The following is a 19,869-nucleotide window of genomic DNA, read 5'->3' as shown; positions in this document are numbered from 1 at the left end:
ATGTTTTTCCGAATTCTGTCGAAATTCGGGGTGTGACAATTAGGTTGATTATCGAATTGCCTATTGATCCTTAGTGAACACCAAGTTCTCTTGGATCAAGGCTTCACTAGCATGAGAGTTTAGCTCCACCACAAATCTCTTTGATGGTGGCTCTAAACTCTAGTTCAACTCTTATGATCTTTATCTCTAAACAATCATAAGAATCAAACTTAAAACGCTAATACAAATCAACAACCATACTAATTACCAATCATCCTCACATGGCTTCATAAACCTCCTCTAATGGAGGTTCAGTCTTATATCATAGAAATCATATTAACTAAAGATTGAATAGAAGACATAATTTAAAGAACAATAATTGAAAGTAAACTAAACCTTTTATCTTAGGGAATTAATGGATGCTACAATTAAACTAAAGGATTTTTTAGTATTACCCCCCTACTAGATGAGCCAATTAGGATTTCCCCCAACTAGATGGAGAAATTAGGGTCTCCCCCCTGAGCATAAAAAAAAAAAAGTCAACTTGGGTTGACCGTATTTTTTTTGTGTGTACTCAGGGGGGAGACCCTAATTTCCCTATCTAGTTAGGGGAAATCCTAATTGGCTTATCTAGTAGGGGGGTAATACTAGTTAACCCTAAACTAAATTATTCTAACCCTAAAACTAAACTAAACTACTCTACACTAAAGAAAGGGGAGCTGGAAGAAGAGTATTAAGTTTAGCCTTAACCCTCTTTATATAGGAGAGGGTTAGTATTACATTTTCATGCATGGGACAAAAAGGGAGACTTTGGGACTCTAATGTGAGCCCAAAGTCCATTAGGTTAAGTCTAAAGAAGCCACAACTGCTAGAAATTACTTCATTACCATTTTCGTCCACTTTTACAACTCTGCTAGCTTGGGGGCAAATCTAGGTCCATTGGAAAGCTTATTCCAAGTCAGTCATTTTGATATAAAGTAGGCCTAATTCTGAGGCCCGAGTCTAAAGATACGCCCTTTTGAAGTTCTGTTGACTTTTATGTTCTTTTTCTACCCGAATTGACTTTGACTGGGCTTGAAAAAGGTTTTTCTTCATGATTCTTGGGCTTTAAACGTAGAACTTCCTCAGCAATTATTTTGACTCGTTTTCCATACAAAATGACATCTTTAAGCACATAATCAGCTTCAAGACCTGAAATACACAAAAACACGTAAATAATATTAACTTTTATTTATTATAAATATAATTAGCCTAAATATAATACTATTAAGGGGTTTAAACTACACTTTTGGGTACTTATCATGAGGTTTAGCAACTGGACTAAAAGTCTCTGTGTAATCTATTCCCTTCTCTTGATTATATCTTTTAGCTACCAACCTAGCTTTAAGTTTATCAATCAACCCACTTGGCTTATACTTTATCCCTGAAGACTCATTTATTTCCAACTAGATTCATTGATGAAAGATATGGTACCAACTCCCAAGTACCAGTTTGATGTAAGGTAATAATCTCTAAAGCCATTGCTGCTCTCCATCCTTGATCTTTTATTGCTTTAGAGTAACATGAAGGTGTAACAGGTTCATTTTAAACTTTTGACAGAAGAGCTGAGGTAGTGGATATTTTGTAACAACGGTGGTATTGGCATATCTTGGATTATGCTTGACAATTCCACTTTGGGATCTTGTGTGAACTGGGACTGGTATGTGAACTTGACGTCTTTAAATTGGTTGTTGTGATTGAATTGGTTGAATAGGAAGTTGTTTTTGAATTTCAACTGGTTGTGAGATTAAAACTGGTTCTTGAAGATTATGTACTTAAGTAGATTGTTGTAATTGACCTTGAATATCTAATTGAGTTGATAAAGGATTTGATTGAGGTTCTGTAACTTGAACTATTTGTGACTGAACTGAAGATATTTGAGAAGTTTGAGGCAATATTGTAAATTGTTCTGACATAGTTTGAGAAGTGTTTTGAGCTAAAGACTATTCTGACAGATTTTGAGAAATATTTTGAACTGATGTTGGAGAGTTGTCTGATAGATTTTGAGTGTTAGATTGAGATGAATAAGGAATGAAAGAACCATTGTTAGGTGGATTCAAATGTATTGGAAAAGAACTTAAAGTAGACTTAGGAGAGGATGAAAGAGTTATGGAATTTAGTTGTTTGAATAGGAATTCTTTTTCAATTCATTGAACACAACATGCCGAGAGATATATACTTGTTAGTTGTCATGTCTAAACACCTATAACCTTTGTGATGAAGACTATACCAAAGAAACACACATTGAGTTGTTTTACCTTGTAATTTGTGTTTGACATATGGCTTAAGCCAGGGGTAACAAGTACAACAAAAAACTTTGAAGAATGAGTATTGGGGAATTGTATGAAAAAGTAACTGAAAAGGGGATTTATTTTGTAATCTTTGACAAGATAATTAAATTAGATGTGAGAAAAGTAGTTCTAATATGCTAAATTAATTCTATCAATCAATATATTATACTCTCTAAACATGTGTTGAAGAGGAGAGTAGTCGTGTTCGAACCACTCTTGTTTGTACATATTTAACACGAATTTAGACTAACTAACTATTAACTAATGAGAGAGCAATTTATAATATAAAAATAGTAGATTTAAGAAGCTAAAATAGTAGATAAAAAGATGAGAGAAAGGATTAGAGAAGGTTAATCCACCACGCAATTCGATTGACTATTAGTTAGTTATCGAATCGCTTGTTTGATCCCTAGTGAATACCAAGTCCTCTCAGGTTGTGATTTTACTAGCATGAGAGTTTAGCTCCACCACAAATCTCTTTGATGGTGGATCTAAACTCTAGTTCAACTCTTATGACTTTTATCTCTAAATAATCATAAGAATCGAACTTGAAACGCTAATTAACAAAACAATAACTATACTACTAACAATTATTCTCACGTGGCTTCATTAACCCCCTCTAATAGAGGTTTTAGCCTTGTGTCATTGGATTAAATTTAACTAAACAATAAGAGAAAGACATAATAAAGTAAAGAATTGAATAAACTAGCTTTTATTGAAAGGTTTCTAATTGAGGCCGGCTACAAACTAAACATAATTCTAACCCTAAACTAAACTACAACTACACTAAACTAATTAGAGACTAAGGAGAGGAAGGAGAGAATAAGTTTAGCCTTAACCCCCTTTATATAGGAGAGGGTTAGGGTTACATTTTCTAATGTGAGCCCAAAGTCCATTAGGTTAAGTCTAAAGAGGCCACAAATGCTGGAAATTATTTCAGTACCCTTTTCATCCACTTTTACAGCTTTGATTGAGAAACACTAGATCCATTGGAAAGCTTATTCTGATCCGGTCATTTTGACATAAAGTAGGCCCAATTCCAATGCCCGAGTCCAAAGATACGCCCATTTGAAGTTCTATTGACTTTTCTGTTCTTTTTCTACCCAAATTGACTTTTACTTCCCAGCTTTGACTGGGCTTGAAAAAGGCTTTTCTTCATGATTCTTGGGCTTTAAAAGTAGAGCTTCCTCAGCAATCATCTTGACTCGTTTTCCATGCAAAATGACTTCTTTAAGTACATAAACAACTTCAAGACCTGGAATACACAAAAATACGTAAACCTTACTAACTCTTATTTATTATAAACATAATTGGCCTAAATAGAATACTATTAAAGAGTTTAAACTACACTTTTGGGTGCTTATCAATCTTGTTGATGTAAGTCTATTGATAATATAGACTGCAGTATTAAATGTTTCAACCCAAAATTGAAAAAGAACTTGGGAACTTGCTAGAAGAGTTATTCCTACTTCAACAACGTGTCTGTGTTTTCTTTCAACAACTCCATTTTTCTTAGGTGTGTATGCACAAGAGAAATAATGAGTAATGCCATATTGTGTCAGAAAGTTTCAAATATTTTGCTTGTGATGAATTCTCCTCCACCATCTGTTCTTATAGATTTTATTGAATGAGACAACAAATTTTCAACAAAAACTTTGTAATGCACAAACACTTTGGCAAAATCAGATTTATTAACCAAAACATAAATCCGACAAAACCTTGACCAATCATCTACTATGCTGACATAGTATTTACATCCAGTAACATACTCAATAGGTGAAGGACCCCATAGATCTAAATGAAGCAATTGTAAAGGTAACTTTGACATTGAAGTAGCTGAAACAAAAGGCAGTTTATGGATTTTACCCAACTTACAAGCTTTACAAAAAGTGGACAACTGAGCTGAACCATGTAAGGTTAGCTTATTTATTGAAAGTACTTGAGAAAGAATGTGTTGCTGGGATGTCCAAGTCTCTCATGCCAAATGGAAGCATTTGCTTTTGTGCTAAAAAATGCAGTAGGTTGGATGATGTACTTTGAGCATGATGTGATGTTGACTAGGTAAAGACCTCCCTTTGTTGGTCCTTGGAAAAAGATCTTCCCAGAATTGAGATCCTTCACAATAAATTTACAAGGTGTAAATTCAATAGAACAATTGTTATCAGTAGTGAACTTAATTACTGACAACGAGTTTGTAGAAATATTTGGCACATCAAGGATATTCTTAAGAGTAAACTTTGAACTAGGTGTAGTAAAATAAGAATGACCAGTATTGAGTATAGGCAAACCTTCACCATTTCCAACTTGCACTTTGTTAGCTCCAAGATAAGGAGAGTATGAATTCATATTTGAAATATCAACTATGATATGATTTGTACCTCATGAATTAGCTATCCAATGACTATCCTTTGGAACTGATTGATTCCCTTGTAGAAGAGAAAGTTGCATAGCTTGAATCATTATTTGAGGTTCCAGTCACCAATGCGGAGAGTTTTGATGGAGGAATTCTTCCTACATATGTATGATTCATCCTGTTGTAACAATCAATAGCCAGATGACCATATTTTCCACATATTTGACACACTGGCCTCGATGAAGAATTGAAGTCCTGTTGATGTAGGTTAAATCCTTATTGTTGATTAGTAGAACCTCCTCTAAAGAATGATCTACCCCTGCCTCTTCCTCTGTTATAACTTCTCCCCTGTTTGAATTATTCATATGTAAACCTCCATTGAATTGTGTACTTCCACTACTCTGACCAGTGTAATAATTTGGATTCTTCCAATTAGAACTTTGAGTTTTAACAGATGAAAAGACATGACTTGTAGGTTCAGTAGCTATGGACTTATTCATTTCTTCAACATTCCGCTCTTCACTTAACAACAAACTATATATGTAACTCATCTGCAGTAATATGACCCTTTACATGAATTGATGTTGTGATCATGCCTTATAATTACTTTAAAGCCCACTCAAAGTATGATACACAAGATCACTATCACATATTACAGTTCCACCAATAGTCAATCCATTTGATATTTGTTTAGCCTCTTGTAAATACTCTGACATTGATTTACTTCCTTTCTTTAAAGCTTGAAGTTTATCTTTCAACTGATGCACATGTGCTATAGTAATAACTGAGAATCTTTGTTCTAAAGTACACCATAGTTCCCTTGCAGTAAATACACCAATGTAACAATGTATGGTAACACACACTACACCATAATAGGATATTTGCAACACGCACCTTTTTTGATTTGCAACGGTTATTTAGCGTTAGTAAGTTTCCAATGTTAAATAAGTGTTGGCAATGTTGTAAAGCGTTGATTTATTTGGGTGAATTTCCGGAATTAATTGCTAACGCTTAAAAAGCGTTGGAGATGTGTTACAAATTAAAAACTTGAAAATTTCGCGAAAGAGGAAAACGAAAAAAATTGAAATATAAAACATAACTTTCTTTCTCTCTCTCTCTCTCTCTCTCTCACCGCCCCATTTCAAGATCCCTAAAATCATCATCTCGATCCAACTAATTTTCGCACTCCTCAAAACTAATTTTTGGTGGATTAACTTTAAAGTTTAATTTTCGGTGGATTAATTTGTCTTTCTTTCTTCAAAACTTTAAAGTTCCAGTTGTTATTCAATTTCTAGAGAGAGGATTCTAACGCAGTCTGAGTTTTCTGAGGATGAGCCCCTTTTAGTAGTTGTGATGAAGGTAAAGTTACATTTTGTCCTTCAACTTTGGGTTATGTGATAAACGCATGGTCATATACTGCTCAGAAACAAACATCTAGACTTAGTATGTCGTAGAGATCGAAGAGAGAGAAGAGATTGAGGAGTATCAGGAGAGAAATCTCAACTCCTTACTACGACAAACAAGAAGCCACCAAACTAGCCGTTCAAGAAGCCGCCTACGCCCAAAGCTTCCCGCTCGACCTTCCTCAATAACAACATCCACCATGGGTAAAGTTTGTCTCTTTTCTGTTTATGCTATTGTTTTTTATCTACTTGTGTCAAAATTGGGTACCTACAAGTGATTATTTAAACTTATTATTATTATTATTTCTGTCAAGAAGAGAAGAGATGTTAGTTGATACACGTTTCCTTCCTTTGTGTTTGTGTGTGTGTGCAAACAAACAGTCTTAACTCTTGATTTAAATGGGAAGAAAGTTAGTAGCTTTTTCGTAGAAAGTACCTCTACCCATACAATCTGCAGCTCTTGAGCAACACTGGAACATAGATTAACAACTTGAGAATCAGATTTCATGATAATATTTGAGATGAAGAGTAGTATTAAAGTCTCCACGTAAAATAGACAAGCACAAATGCTACTGTAATGAAGGGCATTAGGATGAATGCTACTGTAATTATGTTTCTACACTGACATTGCGTTTATACTTATAGCTTATGTTTTTTGTCTCAACAGATGTGGATGTGTTTGAAGATGGACCCTCACATGATCACATTTTTTGCTCTCTTCTTTCCAACTATTCGCTACTTTCTTGACAGATTCATTCTCGAGGTAAATTTTCATTCTTTTTTTATTTTATGTAATGGGCTTGTTAGATTTATTGTTTATATGGTTGTTTTATCTTGTTAATTGATGTGGGTAGTTGTTTGTTTAGTATAGGTTTAGGGTGTAGGGTTTTATGAATGCTATGTTACTTTTTGATTGTGTAGCTATAGTAATGTTTAGGTATTACATCATGATTTTGTCTCCTAGTTTAGTAGAAACTTTGGGTACTTTATGGTATGGTGAATTTCAGCTATAATGACTGTACTTTGAGCTGCATTGTGTTTGATTAGAAGTTTGGTGAAATTTTAATTGATTTATACCAACACTTTACTTGGGGAAGTGAAAAAAGAGTATGAACTCATAGCGAGCTTCTTTAGAGGGGCAATGTATTGGGTAGGAAGCAACTGTGAATTTACATTAGTCTGTTATGGAGATAATTAGGCAGTACAATCTTACCAGGAGAAGCGGTTTACTTGAGGGAAGATTTTGGGATGACGAAGGTGGGAAAGCCTCGTGCTATTGAGATACGGTAAACAGATGTACTTTGTGTGCAGCATTAAATAGGCTCATGAATCAAAATCCCTATTGTAAAAATTGGGGGAAGCTTCACAAGTATGATTTTGGTCAATTCGGTTGCAATCTTCTTATCCTTTACTATACTAAACCTTCTTTTAGTTCCTTCTAGATATTCTCATCTTCCAACAAGCAGCAATACCATTAAACTTCCAGAATAGCTCTTACACTTACAACTAGTTGATGGATTTTTCCACGCAGTAAGCAGTTCTATCTTATAAAAAGAACCATGTCATACCAAAACAAAATTTTTGCTTGCCATATATTTTTAATGAGTTTTGTCATATCCTCTCCTTAAGAAACATATTCATGAAGGCAACCAGGATCTGAGTGTAGGGTGTGTTAGTTAAATTTTTGAAAAGCAATTTGGGTGGTGCAAATCGTTATAGTTTCTAGCATTCTTCGTTGAATCATTACTTATGTTTTGGTTGATTGAGTACTAATGTTTTTCCTTTTGATGTTTAGTTGTGTGCTAGACAATGTAACTTTTGAAGTGAATTCTTCCACTGCGGGTCTTCAGATGGTCAATGCCTCCCTATTTTTATTTTTATTTTCATTTGCACCTTCCCCCTTTACTACCAGTTTGTGTGTTTTAAATTCAAGCTAGCTTAGTTTTGTATTATATCTTGCAACTTATTGCTTTAAATTCAGATGGTATGATGGCTAGATGGCTAGCTTGGTTGACACTTGCCAATTGTGTTATGGTTTCGATTGTGTATGTCTTTGTTCGTTTGCGGTTTGATGTTTTTTCACTTTAAGAAATAATAATTTAACTCTTTGTGTTATCATGGCAGAGGAAGGGTTGCGTGGAAATAGTGACCAAAAGGTTCTTGTTGGGTTTTGTGATGAGCAAAAAGGTAGTTTTCTTTGCTTTATGATTCTTATACAAGTGATATCGTTTTCCTGATTATTTTTAATAATTGCTCTGTTTTTTTTTTTTTTTCTAGAACTTATGTAGATCAATTTACTTCGGAGAACAGCATACCTTTATCTCCACAATGGCTGTATGCTAAACCAAGTTTTAAACTAAGTTGGGACTTTTAAGGCGTCGGGGTAAGAATTCCTTCAAACTTTTTTTTTCTTTGTTGTTGAATGAACATGCATCTCGAATTGCTCATCTTGTTTTATACTTGAGTTTAGAAATATGCTTCTAGATCTGAGTTTAGCTGTCCCTTTGTGGCATTATTTTTGTATTCAAAGTCACGTGGCAATGCACTTCTATTCTTTAATCGCTTTTAAACGAGGCATCATAAGCATGTCCGTTTAAATGCCAAATGAAAATAAGTTATCGCAATAGTTAACTGCCTAATAGTTCATTTAGTTAAGAGAAATAGGCCCTACGGTTAATTGCCACTCTGCCTTGGCAAAAGGTAGACACGATTCTTCGAGTGGTATTTTCCTTTTCGCAACATTTGACTTGACTCGCGTGAAAAAGTTGTAAAGTGCATCAGTAATATATGTCTCTAAACTTTTGAGTTGTAGTGGTAATAAAAGATTGTTTTCTATTGATATATTGTTTCCATGCTTATTTGGTTGTTACTCAAAATTTTCCCTGATCATTTCGATATTGTTATTTTCATTGGAGACCATAAATAGTTCATTGCATGCTTTTATTTTACAATCTAGTATATGTTGGAGAATATGTTTTTAATCATACTTTCTTAGTTGATTCGTATATTTTTTAAACATAGACTTGATGCTAGCTGACAAGTGACTAAGATGGGTTACTGATGTGTCAATGATATCCGTAGGCGTTTGGTCACTCTTGGGATGGTGTTTACTGCTTTTTTCCCTTTTCGCTGTTTGAAATTATGTGCCCCTAAATGATAGTATTTAGGCTTTGATTCAATGCTCCCAGAGTGGTGGACATCTAGTTTTTCTTTGTGGTGTTAATAGATATTGTTCTCGTGTGTTAACCTAATTTCTTTTTACTATAAAATTTTAAATTATCGTAAAATCATTGTCTTACTTTTTTGAAGCAAAATAATTATTTGGATAATGTTATTGCCTTTAATCTTTGTAGAACTTCAGTTTTTTGTTAGTATTAAAAATGGAATAGGATGACTGATTTTGTTTTATGATTTTCGCAAGTAGTATTCTTGAAATTACTCGTGCAAGTTTTGTTACGGTTTTATAGTTTACTAAGTTTGTCTAATTTCTTTGTACTCATGATACTATTCTAATATGTACTGCAGGACATGCGTGCACCAAATTCTATGCCCCTTGGTAACTCCATGGATTCCCTTCAGAAAGAGGGTTGGCGTTTGGATGGATCTCAGGACAAGAAAGAATGGAAAAGAGCTACTCCTAAGATTGAAACCAGTCATCGATGGCGTGAAGAGGAGAGGGACACTAGCCTATTAGGTAGAAGAGAGCGCATGAAAGATGATCGACGTGCTGACAGTGGCTCAGGTAGAGAAGGTACTGAAGTTACAGTTGTGTTACCTGTGATCCCTTGGATTTAGACATTGGTCGTGATTGCAAATGTCTCAGATAAATGCTATAAATGCGGCAACAGAGGCAACTTGCCTAATTCTAAGTGTGGACGAGACCGTGAAGAACCCAAAGGTAAGGTTTTCTCCAGCTAGTTGAATGGTGTTTTTAGTGTTATCTATCAGACGTGTTACACTCGGCCAAAAGTTAAGTTTCTTCAGATCCCAAGAGTTTAGTTGTTTAGCCTTCTGTTATTTCTTTTTTCATTCCACTGTGCCATCCTTGGTAGTCACGGTGTTTTTAATTTTTCTTTGCATTGCTATTTTCTAATGGCTATTCATTGTATTGATAATCCAGACGGAGAGTGCATAAGGAGATGCTGCTGTTGGAGCGATGGGTCGAGGGCGTGGCAGGGCAGGTTTCCATGGCCGTGGAAGGGGAATGCGAAGGCGTTGACCTTTTGGGGTTTGAAGATGCCAAGGACTTCTTAGAGTGAAGGGTAGATTTTGAAAGCAAGGGTGGTTTGTTTCTTGGGAAGTTTGCTTTCTGTCCTTAATTTTGTTTGCTTCAGTTTGGAGTGAGTTTGTAGCTATATATATATTTGTGTAAACCATCCTTGTATGTATTCATTGTTTATTGTAGGTTTAGCTGGTCTCGCTACAAAATATGAGATTTTTTTTTCATCAGCAACCCATCAGCGACAGTTTATAACCGTTACAAACGAATTTTAAATTATTTTTTTTAAAATTAAATAACAACTTTGCAACGCTTAGAAACCGTTGGTAATATTTTTAACAACTTTGCAATGCTTAAAAAACGTTTGTGAAATAAAAAACCATTGCAAAAGGTTTTAAATTTGTGTACGAAATATATAATAAGCGTTGGAAAATTCTGTTTGCAACGCTTAATAACCGTTGGAAATTTCTGTTTGCAACGCTTATTAACCGTTGTAAAAATTACCAACACTTTACCCACGCTATATTTGCAACACTTAAAAAGCGTTGCGAAAATTATTAACAACGGTTTTTTGCCGTTGCAAATAGCCTGTTATGGTGTAGTGACAACTTCAGATATTGTAGCATTGATCCAAATGAGAAGCATCTGACCAGTTTTCATCCATTCCACATACAAAGAATTTTCAAGATATTTAGGTGGACATTCAGAACTACCATCAACAAAACTCATTAGATTATAACTATAAAGAACTGATAGAAACAATTGTTTCCATACCATGTAGTTATCCTTGCTGAGTTTTACATGAACGAAATTTGTTATATTTTGAATTTGTAATAGATTTGATGTTGGAGTAAAATTTGAGGAAGGAGCTATTGTTGATGGAGAAGGTAAAACTGATGATTCCATTGTGAATTGATATTATTTCAAATCATTGATGATTAATCAGAAGAAAAATTGATGATTGATGAGAAAGACTAAGAGAAATACTTGTTGTGATGATCAATTTGATAATTTGAGTATTGAACTCAACTTTGAAAAAGAAGCTTCTTCATGCTTTCATGGCTGCCGTTTGGCGAATGGCTCTGATACCATGTTGAGAATACAAGAAATGAGGATTGATCTTATTCATTGAGTTTTAAAGTTTTCATTACAATATTGAATCTATTTATACTACTCTCGATTACAATCTCTCTCATCTAACATAATACAGTTACAATTATATTCTGGTGCACCTGCTTCATATTCTGATACTCCTGCATATATACATTCTTCTGATACTTCTGCTTATACCTGAATAGTTTCGACTATGAAATAAGTGATGAGCTTTATAACAATATTCTAGTTGTATATATACTCTTTTGTTAAGCAATGGTTCTTTGCTCTCATTGACTTCACTTTAGATGTACAGTCTAGTCTGGTATATTTCCTGGCATATTGCTAGAAGATTGAGGAATCTATCTAGTGGTATGCTTATATATCCAACCAGTTTGTAGAACATGTCGTTGGCGATAATGATGAAATAATATTTGCATTGACTTTGGCTAAGTCACGCAGTGCATTTCTCTAGTATTTGATATGGTCCTCTTGGTTCTAAAAGCCATTCCTTGCAAATCTTGCAGAGCCATCAAAATCAACCACAGTACGTCCAATAGTTTTGAGATAGCAAAGAATGTTGGGAACTAAGTTGTAGTGTTATTATGGGTGTTGGTTCATTTGAATACTCAACTTGTTTTATTAGAAGATAAGGAGACGAGCAAACCTAGCATAATGGCACCTTAACAAAATCATAGTTGTTGTGAAGAAACTAGCCATTTGGCCCGGCCAATGGCCGGACTTGCTACATAGATAGCTAAAGACCCAAGCCAAACTTCTCTCAGTGCTCGGACAAATTACACAATAGAACAGCATCCAACAGAGGAAAATAAAATCTAAACACATTGGCTTCAATCTAGATTGTGATGAACTAATTCTATTTAGTGTTACACAATCATCCAATCAACTCAATTAATCTAATTTAACGTTACCCAGTTAAACCCATCTTTAAAATGCTCATTAAAATCTGTTAATCAATGCACTTTCTCAATATTGAGATCCAAATATAATCGATTCATTAGCACAAAACATATACTCCAATTATCAAATATACCCAATTTAAATAAAAAACAACACCCAAAATGCATTACAACAAAAACTTCAATACCCAATAAATAAAAATACACATATGAATCTAATAATTAAAAGGGTGTATTTGGTTAATGACCACCATGTTCTAGCTTGGGCATGTGCTGGATGACGATGACGACATTCTTTAGGAAGAGCAACCAAGAGAAAATGATCCCACCGAAACAAACACGTAAAATAGATTCCTAAAAAAAAAATTTCATTGGTTTCTTCACCACACCTTTGATAATAGCTTCGCAAACAACAGACTTGCCTCGACCTTCAATCCAGTTGACAATCAATTCTCGTGCAGAATGTGCACTTAAAATCTGCTTAATAGTGGCATGAGTTTGATTATGGGAAGACTTAGGCCTTGTTGTCACATCAGTTGGTGGCGACCGAGTATCAAGGATTTAAGCTCTTCATTTTGGAGTTGCTTCTTTAAGATAGAGGGTTTTGAGATGTTCTGATGGTACAGGTGCCGCTTAAGCTCCATATGTTTTATTCTGCAACAACATCAATTGATGGTAACTGAGTATAAAGTTCTTCCAGTATTTCTTGAGTTGCTTTTTTTAAGCTGGACCACTTTCAACTCTTGAGATATATAGTACAAGTGTCGTTTCAGCTCCGTCTGTTTAATTATGTAGATGAAAGTGTCTCATGACAATTGGAGCAATGCAAAGTTGCAAACCGTAAAGAAAAAATAGTTCCAAGTTGAACTTACTAACATTTATCTTGGCTCAACTTATTCAATTACTGACACAAAAGTTAGATGTGAGGTACTGAGGTTTAAGATGTCACAAGAGCACATAACAAAAATCTTAACATAATTACTCGGACAAAAAGCAGGAAAAACAACAACAAACTCTTTCAAGAAAAGAACATATGACAATATTATATCCACAACACAGATATACCATCAAAATAGTCGACTATGTCAATTAAGAACTAAAAGTAATGGCCAAATATCAGTCAAATATCCCACATCTTTACTAACAACTTAAACATGACCATAATACTAACCAACTCAAAATAGTATTTCCTTTGCAAACCATGTAAACAGGTCAATAAGATTCAATTACCTAGCCAAGAACCTAAAGATTGGACGACTCAAGCGCCTCCAACATCAACTTTGTCTGATCCACGAACCAAGTCAAGGTAATCAGTATGTATGCCTTAGTCTCAAAGAATCATAACAGATCTTCCATCTCTGATCCAACTCCTTTGCATTTGCATTCCCAACCAAATCCCATCCATTCTTCAAGAAAACTTCTCCCAACTCCTGTGGCGGCTTAATCAAATGACCTTGCAGTGTTGATGCATTCAAGTACAGGTACCCAGATCCATTCCCATTATCTTCCGCTTCCGCTTCCACTATCGGAGTATCACCCTTCTTATGCAAAGCCACACCATTAACATTTTTCTATCTCTTACTATTCTTCCCATCTTCCACAACTGAATCACCCGCACCATTATTATTCCCCGCATCAACAACCCCACCACTCTTCTCACCCCAAATTTGCTTTGACAGTTCAAACAACTTCACCTCACGAGGTTTCGTAAACCCCACACTACTACTCTGATACTTCTGTTTCAACCTCTGAAGCTTACTCTTCAACTGATCTCTATTCGCATCAGCATCTAATCCCTCCTTAATAAAATCAAGAAACCCGGTTAAATCACTACCCATATTCTTCCCTTTCTTCTTAAACTCAATCAACCCCTTCAATATCACAGTCTCATCATTCTCACTCCAAAGTTTCGTAGACGCATTCTTCTTATCCTTATCTTTATCGACATCCCCTTTTTTCTTCACTTCCTCAAGTTCAGACACTTTCTTCTTCTTCCTCTCCTTTCTAGCAAGTTTCCTATCATGATAACTCATGTTTGATCTTGTTGTTAGGAGCTCAGGCTGTAACTTCCTCTCACTGCTAATGATCTCATCATACTTATGGCTCAGCCCCAGAAGGCAACCAGTTCTAGTCTAGATGACCTTTCCCATGTGTAGATGGAGAGCTATGTAGGTGCCCTTGCTCCTCATCCTTTCTGCCAGTTTGTTGCCAAGTTCAACAATTGGTGTGGTAAATTGCATGACCTCAAACGCCACCTACCAAAAATGTAATGCTATATATATTACTATGAACATTTCATATATATCAAAGCAAAACTTGAAACTGAGGAAGGGCCAACTCATTTTCCATCCAAAAATAAAAAACCGAAGTGTTTGATTTTGGATCAAAACACTCTCTTTCTAGATTCTACTTAATCTATTAGAGAACTATAAAATACGGATGTCTCTCATACATGTATTTGAAATCAAATTAGATGTTAAACATGTTAAGCAGAGGCTCTTAATTAGTACTAAATAAAAAAATTGATGGTTATATATACTTATGGAAGTGAATATATAAGACTGGAACTTACCTTGCATCGAAGGTTTTGAAGGTGAGTGTCAACTTCAACAGCAACACTGTGTAAGAAAAGAAAATAAAGAAAAAAAAATGAAACAGAGAAAGCAAAACAATATCAGTATGGCACATGGAGTAGCAAGATATATAAAATGGGTCGAAAAGAAAGGTTGTCAGATTTAAGTCTACTTTCCTTTGTCTCCCAACCAAATAACTTCACAATATCAGTGGTCATCGGTTTAAATTGTTGATTCCCAAGGAAACTTGTACCGTTGCTTTCTCCTTCTCTAGCGTTGGATGCCCTGGCCGTGGCGAACCTTATTCAGATGAAGCAATTGCTTTTATGAGAAGGAAGATGCTGCAGAGGGACGTTGAGGTACGACTTACCCTCTACTTATGTAGATTTTGAATTTGCTCTCCATGTTGTGTAACTTTTTCCCCTTTCTTGAACAGGTTGAAGTAGAAACTGTTGATAGAACTGGAACCTACTTGGGATCCATGTGGGATCCAAAGACTAACGTGGCTGTAACTCTTCTTGAAGCTGGATTAGCAAAGCTTCAAACTGCCTTTGGTGCCGACAGAATAGGTGATGCTCACTTTCTTGCTCAGGCAGAGCAATCTGCAAAACGAAAAAAAATTAAAGGTACTTAAACTGTTTACATTAGAATCTGGCCTTGAATCCTCCTTGCAGTAGTCTGCTCTATCCATGTGCTTTTAGCTTATTATAGACTCTATCCTCCAATATCCATTTGAAAGTTGTTCCTCCCCCAAAGGACGCATAATATGAGCTACTTTCTCATTAATGCATGCCTGTAAAACGACTTTGTGAACCGAATCTTTGAGGGAATCCTCCTTGTTCCATTGATCTAACTCTAACAAATAATGTGGTCGAATAAAGAGTAATTGGTTAGATAAAATTGGTTGACTCATTGACCTCATGAAAATGACATTTTAATATTTGATCTCATATTTGCTTGAAGGCGTACGTAATTAATTGGGAAGAACTTGATGTCCGTAAAGATTGTCACCATTACATATTTTAATAATTCCATGAAACATGTTGAGTTCCAACTTCAGCTCCAAACAGAGAATAAAGTGAACCTAAAGTTTCTTTCAATAACACAGTGAATCAACTGCAGGAATAAATTATTCAAACACCTCGTAAGAAGACTCCAGAGTCGCAGACTCATCTGCCCAAGTTTCAACAGATTACAAATGTTCCCGGAAGGTTAAACTTAGTACGCGTTTCACTTTATTTTTTTTCGAGAAAAATGTCTCAAGTGGTCAACATCGGGCGGAGAATTACATCTGTAAAATATTCTTCTTTTCCTATACCTAAGAGGAGCACCTACCAAACCATAATTGTTCACCACAAACAGGGATAAGAAAACTAATGCCAAAAGAGATTGGACGTACCAGAACTTTTGCACTTCCAAAATCACAAAGCTTGACCTGGTGAGTAAGAGGATCCACCTGTTACATGCCCAAAATTGGTTAGGATAAACGCCATAGTCTCTAGTGAATATAAATTTTTGAAGAGAAATGCATACCGTAAGATTCCCGAGGCTTCACATCCCTATGAGAAACTCCATGAACAAGATGAATATAAGCCAACCCCCTAAATATCTGCATAACAGGGTTTAATTAGTAATAGACAAAGTCGAGATAGTTCCATGGAAATAAGGTCATGCATATACGACACGTGATAAAGCTTCACGATATGAGGGGCATCCTCCTCGATTTACATTGCTATAGTGTCTCGTAACCCGATATACAGTTTCAGGGACGCACCCCATTACTAAATTGAGAAAAAGCTCATTTTAGTCTGTCGTGGAAAAAAGCGGTGTTTCGAGAGAGACCACATTTGGGTGATCCATTGAACGATCACCGCAGCTCACGGTTCTTTTTAACTGGTCCTATAAAACCTTCTTTATAGCCACAATCTCTCCAGCTTCCAAACATTTTGCCTAACACAGGTAAAGAAACTGACTTTAGACCAAAATGAGGCATGTACAATGGAGCCATAGTGAACATAAGTAATACTTGCTTACCTGGAAGACAATACCCAGTCCCTACAACACGCTCTGCCATGTAGCTGATAGTTTGTAGAAGAAGCATCAATTGTTAAATCTTAAATAGAGAGTATAAAAACATGTTAATCAAGTAATTGCCCACTTGCTTGGGTTCACCATTTTTACCTCCAATAGTTGTAGATATAATATGGCCCGTAACTTGATCATTCCCATCAACAAAAGCTGAATTTATTTCCTGCAATTGTAGCATAAATCAGGAATCATCCATAAACTTGAAAACAAAGCAAAGTAAAAAAAGGTAAAGATCACTACTTTATTATTATTTTCTTTGCCCATTTGAGTTGAATCGATCTTCTTCACACTATGTTGTTGTTGTTGATGATGATGGTTTGGAAAAGAAGAAGAATGAGAAGATGGGGCCACTGAAAAAAGAGACCATGTGATTACAGAAAGCCTCTTATTTCTTTGTTATTCGGAGACTTTGATTTCATCCCGCTTGTATGCAATAAACTGACCACTAAACAACTACAAAAACAATAAAACATAGATGCTCTGTAGTTGTTTCTTCAACTGAATGAAGATTTTTATAGTATGTTATGCACAATCTATGCTTTTGTTGAAAAATTACAAAAATGATAAACAACTCAGAGATAGAAAATCATGCCTTTCTTATTCTTTCTAAAAGTAACTCGCTTTTATCACTGCTAGGAAAACTCTCGTCAACAACTCCATGCCGAAGTTGAATGAAATTGGACTTTTTTCTGTCTCCATCGGTTTCTGCTTTCTGGCTACAGGCTGAATCTTCCCTATTCTTTTTCTTTGCCATACTCTCTGTATTGGTCGCTTCTTTCAGTTGAGAGAAGAACATAACTAAAGGCTTGGAGTATCTTTTAAATCTAACTACTTGAAGAAGAGAAGAATAAGAGAGAGGGTTTGAAGAGATTATTTTTTTTTTGGAGAGTTGGGAGTGTTTTGTAGAATTGAAAAAAAAACATAAAAAGAGGTTTTTATCTATTTTGGATTACGAACAATTGAAATCGCCAAAAAAAGGCGTAGAATTCATTTTTTTATGAAAAATGTACGGGTGGGTCTCGAGAAAAAAGAGGACTGACGACGTGGGTCACTGGGAGTATTTTCCACTACTCAGTATTAATGGTCTTTGATATAAATTGCATGGGAGCGACCTGAATAAAAAAAAGGATACTTTTTAATTAAAAATATGAATTGGATTGAATTTTTTTTCTTTAGGAAAGTTTCTTAATAGTCACAATTTTATTATCGACAACAAATAATAGTCACAATCTTATTAATCTAAATTATGGGAAATTATACCTCTAAAGTACACTTGACCGTACTTATATAGCTTGACCAAATTGATCAATTACAAAAATACACAAGTTGAGTTGCTTCTTCTGTGAGATGAACTAGGTAATCATGTGCTGAAGGTGTAAGTTGGACTATAGGACAGAGATAAACCCAATCTTCCTTACGTGCAAATTCTACAAGTTGTCGTAGATGTAAGCTCCTCCGACTCCACTGTAGCATTGAACAGGAGGCCCTTTCAAATTTATTGAATGGGGGAAGCGACAAATGCAGTTGACAAGCGGCGTACTAAGCACAATAATAACGTGACAGTACTTGTCTCTTAGCCCTCACAAAGTGCAATTGGAAATAATTGTTGTGGAACCTAGCGAATTATTGTAAAATGATTAACCAATGCGGAATTTTCCCCGAACAACTATGTGAGGACCAACGTGACTCACTTCTTCAAAAGTTTTGCGTCTTCTCAATTGGCTGACTACGAAAAAAGGCATAGTTTCTTTACCAAAAAAAGAAAAAAGGCATAGTTTTACTCGTTGTACAATTTTTTAGTTTCTCCCAATATTTCGAGCTTTTTTTTTCCCCGATAATACTCAATATTTCAAGCTTTGCACACTGAAGAAGTATTGTAACATTTTATATCTAACAAAATAGAATGGTGTGGGGCCGAAAACCCCCATCCAGTGGCTACAAATCTTCCTAAAAAATTATGACATGGCAGATCCAATGTATTTCAAGCCTTGAGTTGTTTACTCTTCATTGTGTGTGATCCACTCAATCAATTGTGGTGGGTCAGTATTGTCTTAGTCAACAATAGCTGCTGGACTATGGGCTGGGCTTTTAACTATTTAGGACCTTGAGTCACAATAAACAATGGACCAAGTGTAACACCTACTAGGCTCTTAGTGTTACTAACCATTTGTCGCCAATGGCCGGACTTGCTACATAGATAGTCAATGACTCAAAAGCCTAAAGTTCACTTGAATAAATAATATATTTATATTGATAGTTAATGATTCATTGCATACTTTGTTTGAAGGGTTATGTTAATTTCTATTTTTGGGTTATTATTGTCCAAGATATATAACAATGCATATCATCCTCACATATATAAACTATATTAAAATATAACGCAACAATCAAAGAATAGAACACGTACTCAAAACATACCATATATTTAAGCAATAACCGAATTATATTCATTGCGCACAATGGTTCTATAACACGTAATGATTAGAAGTTGATATTTATGAAATTACGGAAGTGAAAAATATGTTAGATAGCTTGAACCTATAAATCTACCAATGTGGTTGTTTGATCAATGTATGCCAATCAGAATATTTCAAGAGTCATAGGTGCAATTGATATTAAATTCAAATATTCAATTAATTATTGAAAAAAAAAATATTAAAAAAGATACAGTGTAATGATATTCTAACCCCAACTCGATATGCTAATATATAGTCGACACCAAAGAAAGTGAAGAAAGTGAAGAATATTTAAGTAAATCTTGATTCCAAATTAGATGTAAATTGGAGATTAGGATTTTGTTGGCCAGGCCTGCTACATTGATAGCTAACAATTCAATAGCCGAAAGTCTACTTGAATATCTAATATATGTACATTCTTCGCTACTTAGTCAAAAGCCAATATTCAAAAGAAAT

The 19,869-nt window shown here is 35.1% G+C and overlaps 1 protein-coding gene, 1 long non-coding RNA gene and 1 pseudogene across 3 annotated transcripts; 1 reads left to right on the top strand and 2 right to left on the bottom strand.

Moving 5' to 3' along the window:
- The first annotated feature begins 5,781 nt into the window (after positions 1 to 5,781).
- On the top strand, positions 5,782 to 8,437 carry LOC147489814 (uncharacterized). 2 transcript variants are annotated; one of them, XR_015203202.1, is made up of 4 exons: positions 5,782 to 6,269; positions 6,733 to 6,828; positions 8,190 to 8,252; positions 8,343 to 8,437. It is a non-coding gene; the product is annotated as an uncharacterized LOC147489814 (long non-coding RNA). The 2 variants fall into 2 exon arrangements; XR_015203201.1 differs by having other exon boundaries at positions 8,354 to 8,414.
- Positions 8,438 to 13,606: 5,169 nt separating this feature from the next.
- LOC147489813 (STOREKEEPER protein-like) lies at positions 13,607 to 14,407 on the bottom strand. Its single transcript, XM_086574738.1, has 2 exons — positions 13,879 to 14,407; positions 13,607 to 13,818 (listed from the first exon to the last, which is right to left on the bottom strand). Exons 1-2 carry the CDS (start codon positions 14,327 to 14,329, stop codon positions 13,607 to 13,609), a joined length of 663 nt encoding a protein of 220 aa, XP_086430864.1. The 5' UTR covers positions 14,330 to 14,407.
- Positions 14,408 to 14,908: 501 nt separating this feature from the next.
- On the bottom strand, positions 14,909 to 17,342 carry LOC147489812 (shaggy-related protein kinase iota-like; annotated as a pseudogene).
- Positions 17,343 to 19,869: the final 2,527 nt, after the last annotated feature.

Source organism: Coptis chinensis, chromosome 7, assembly GCF_015680905.1.
Source record: "Coptis chinensis isolate HL-2020 chromosome 7, ASM1568090v1, whole genome shotgun sequence".
Taxonomy (NCBI): domain Eukaryota; kingdom Viridiplantae; phylum Streptophyta; class Magnoliopsida; order Ranunculales; family Ranunculaceae; genus Coptis; species Coptis chinensis.
This window is presented reverse-complemented; position numbering and strand designations above follow the sequence as displayed.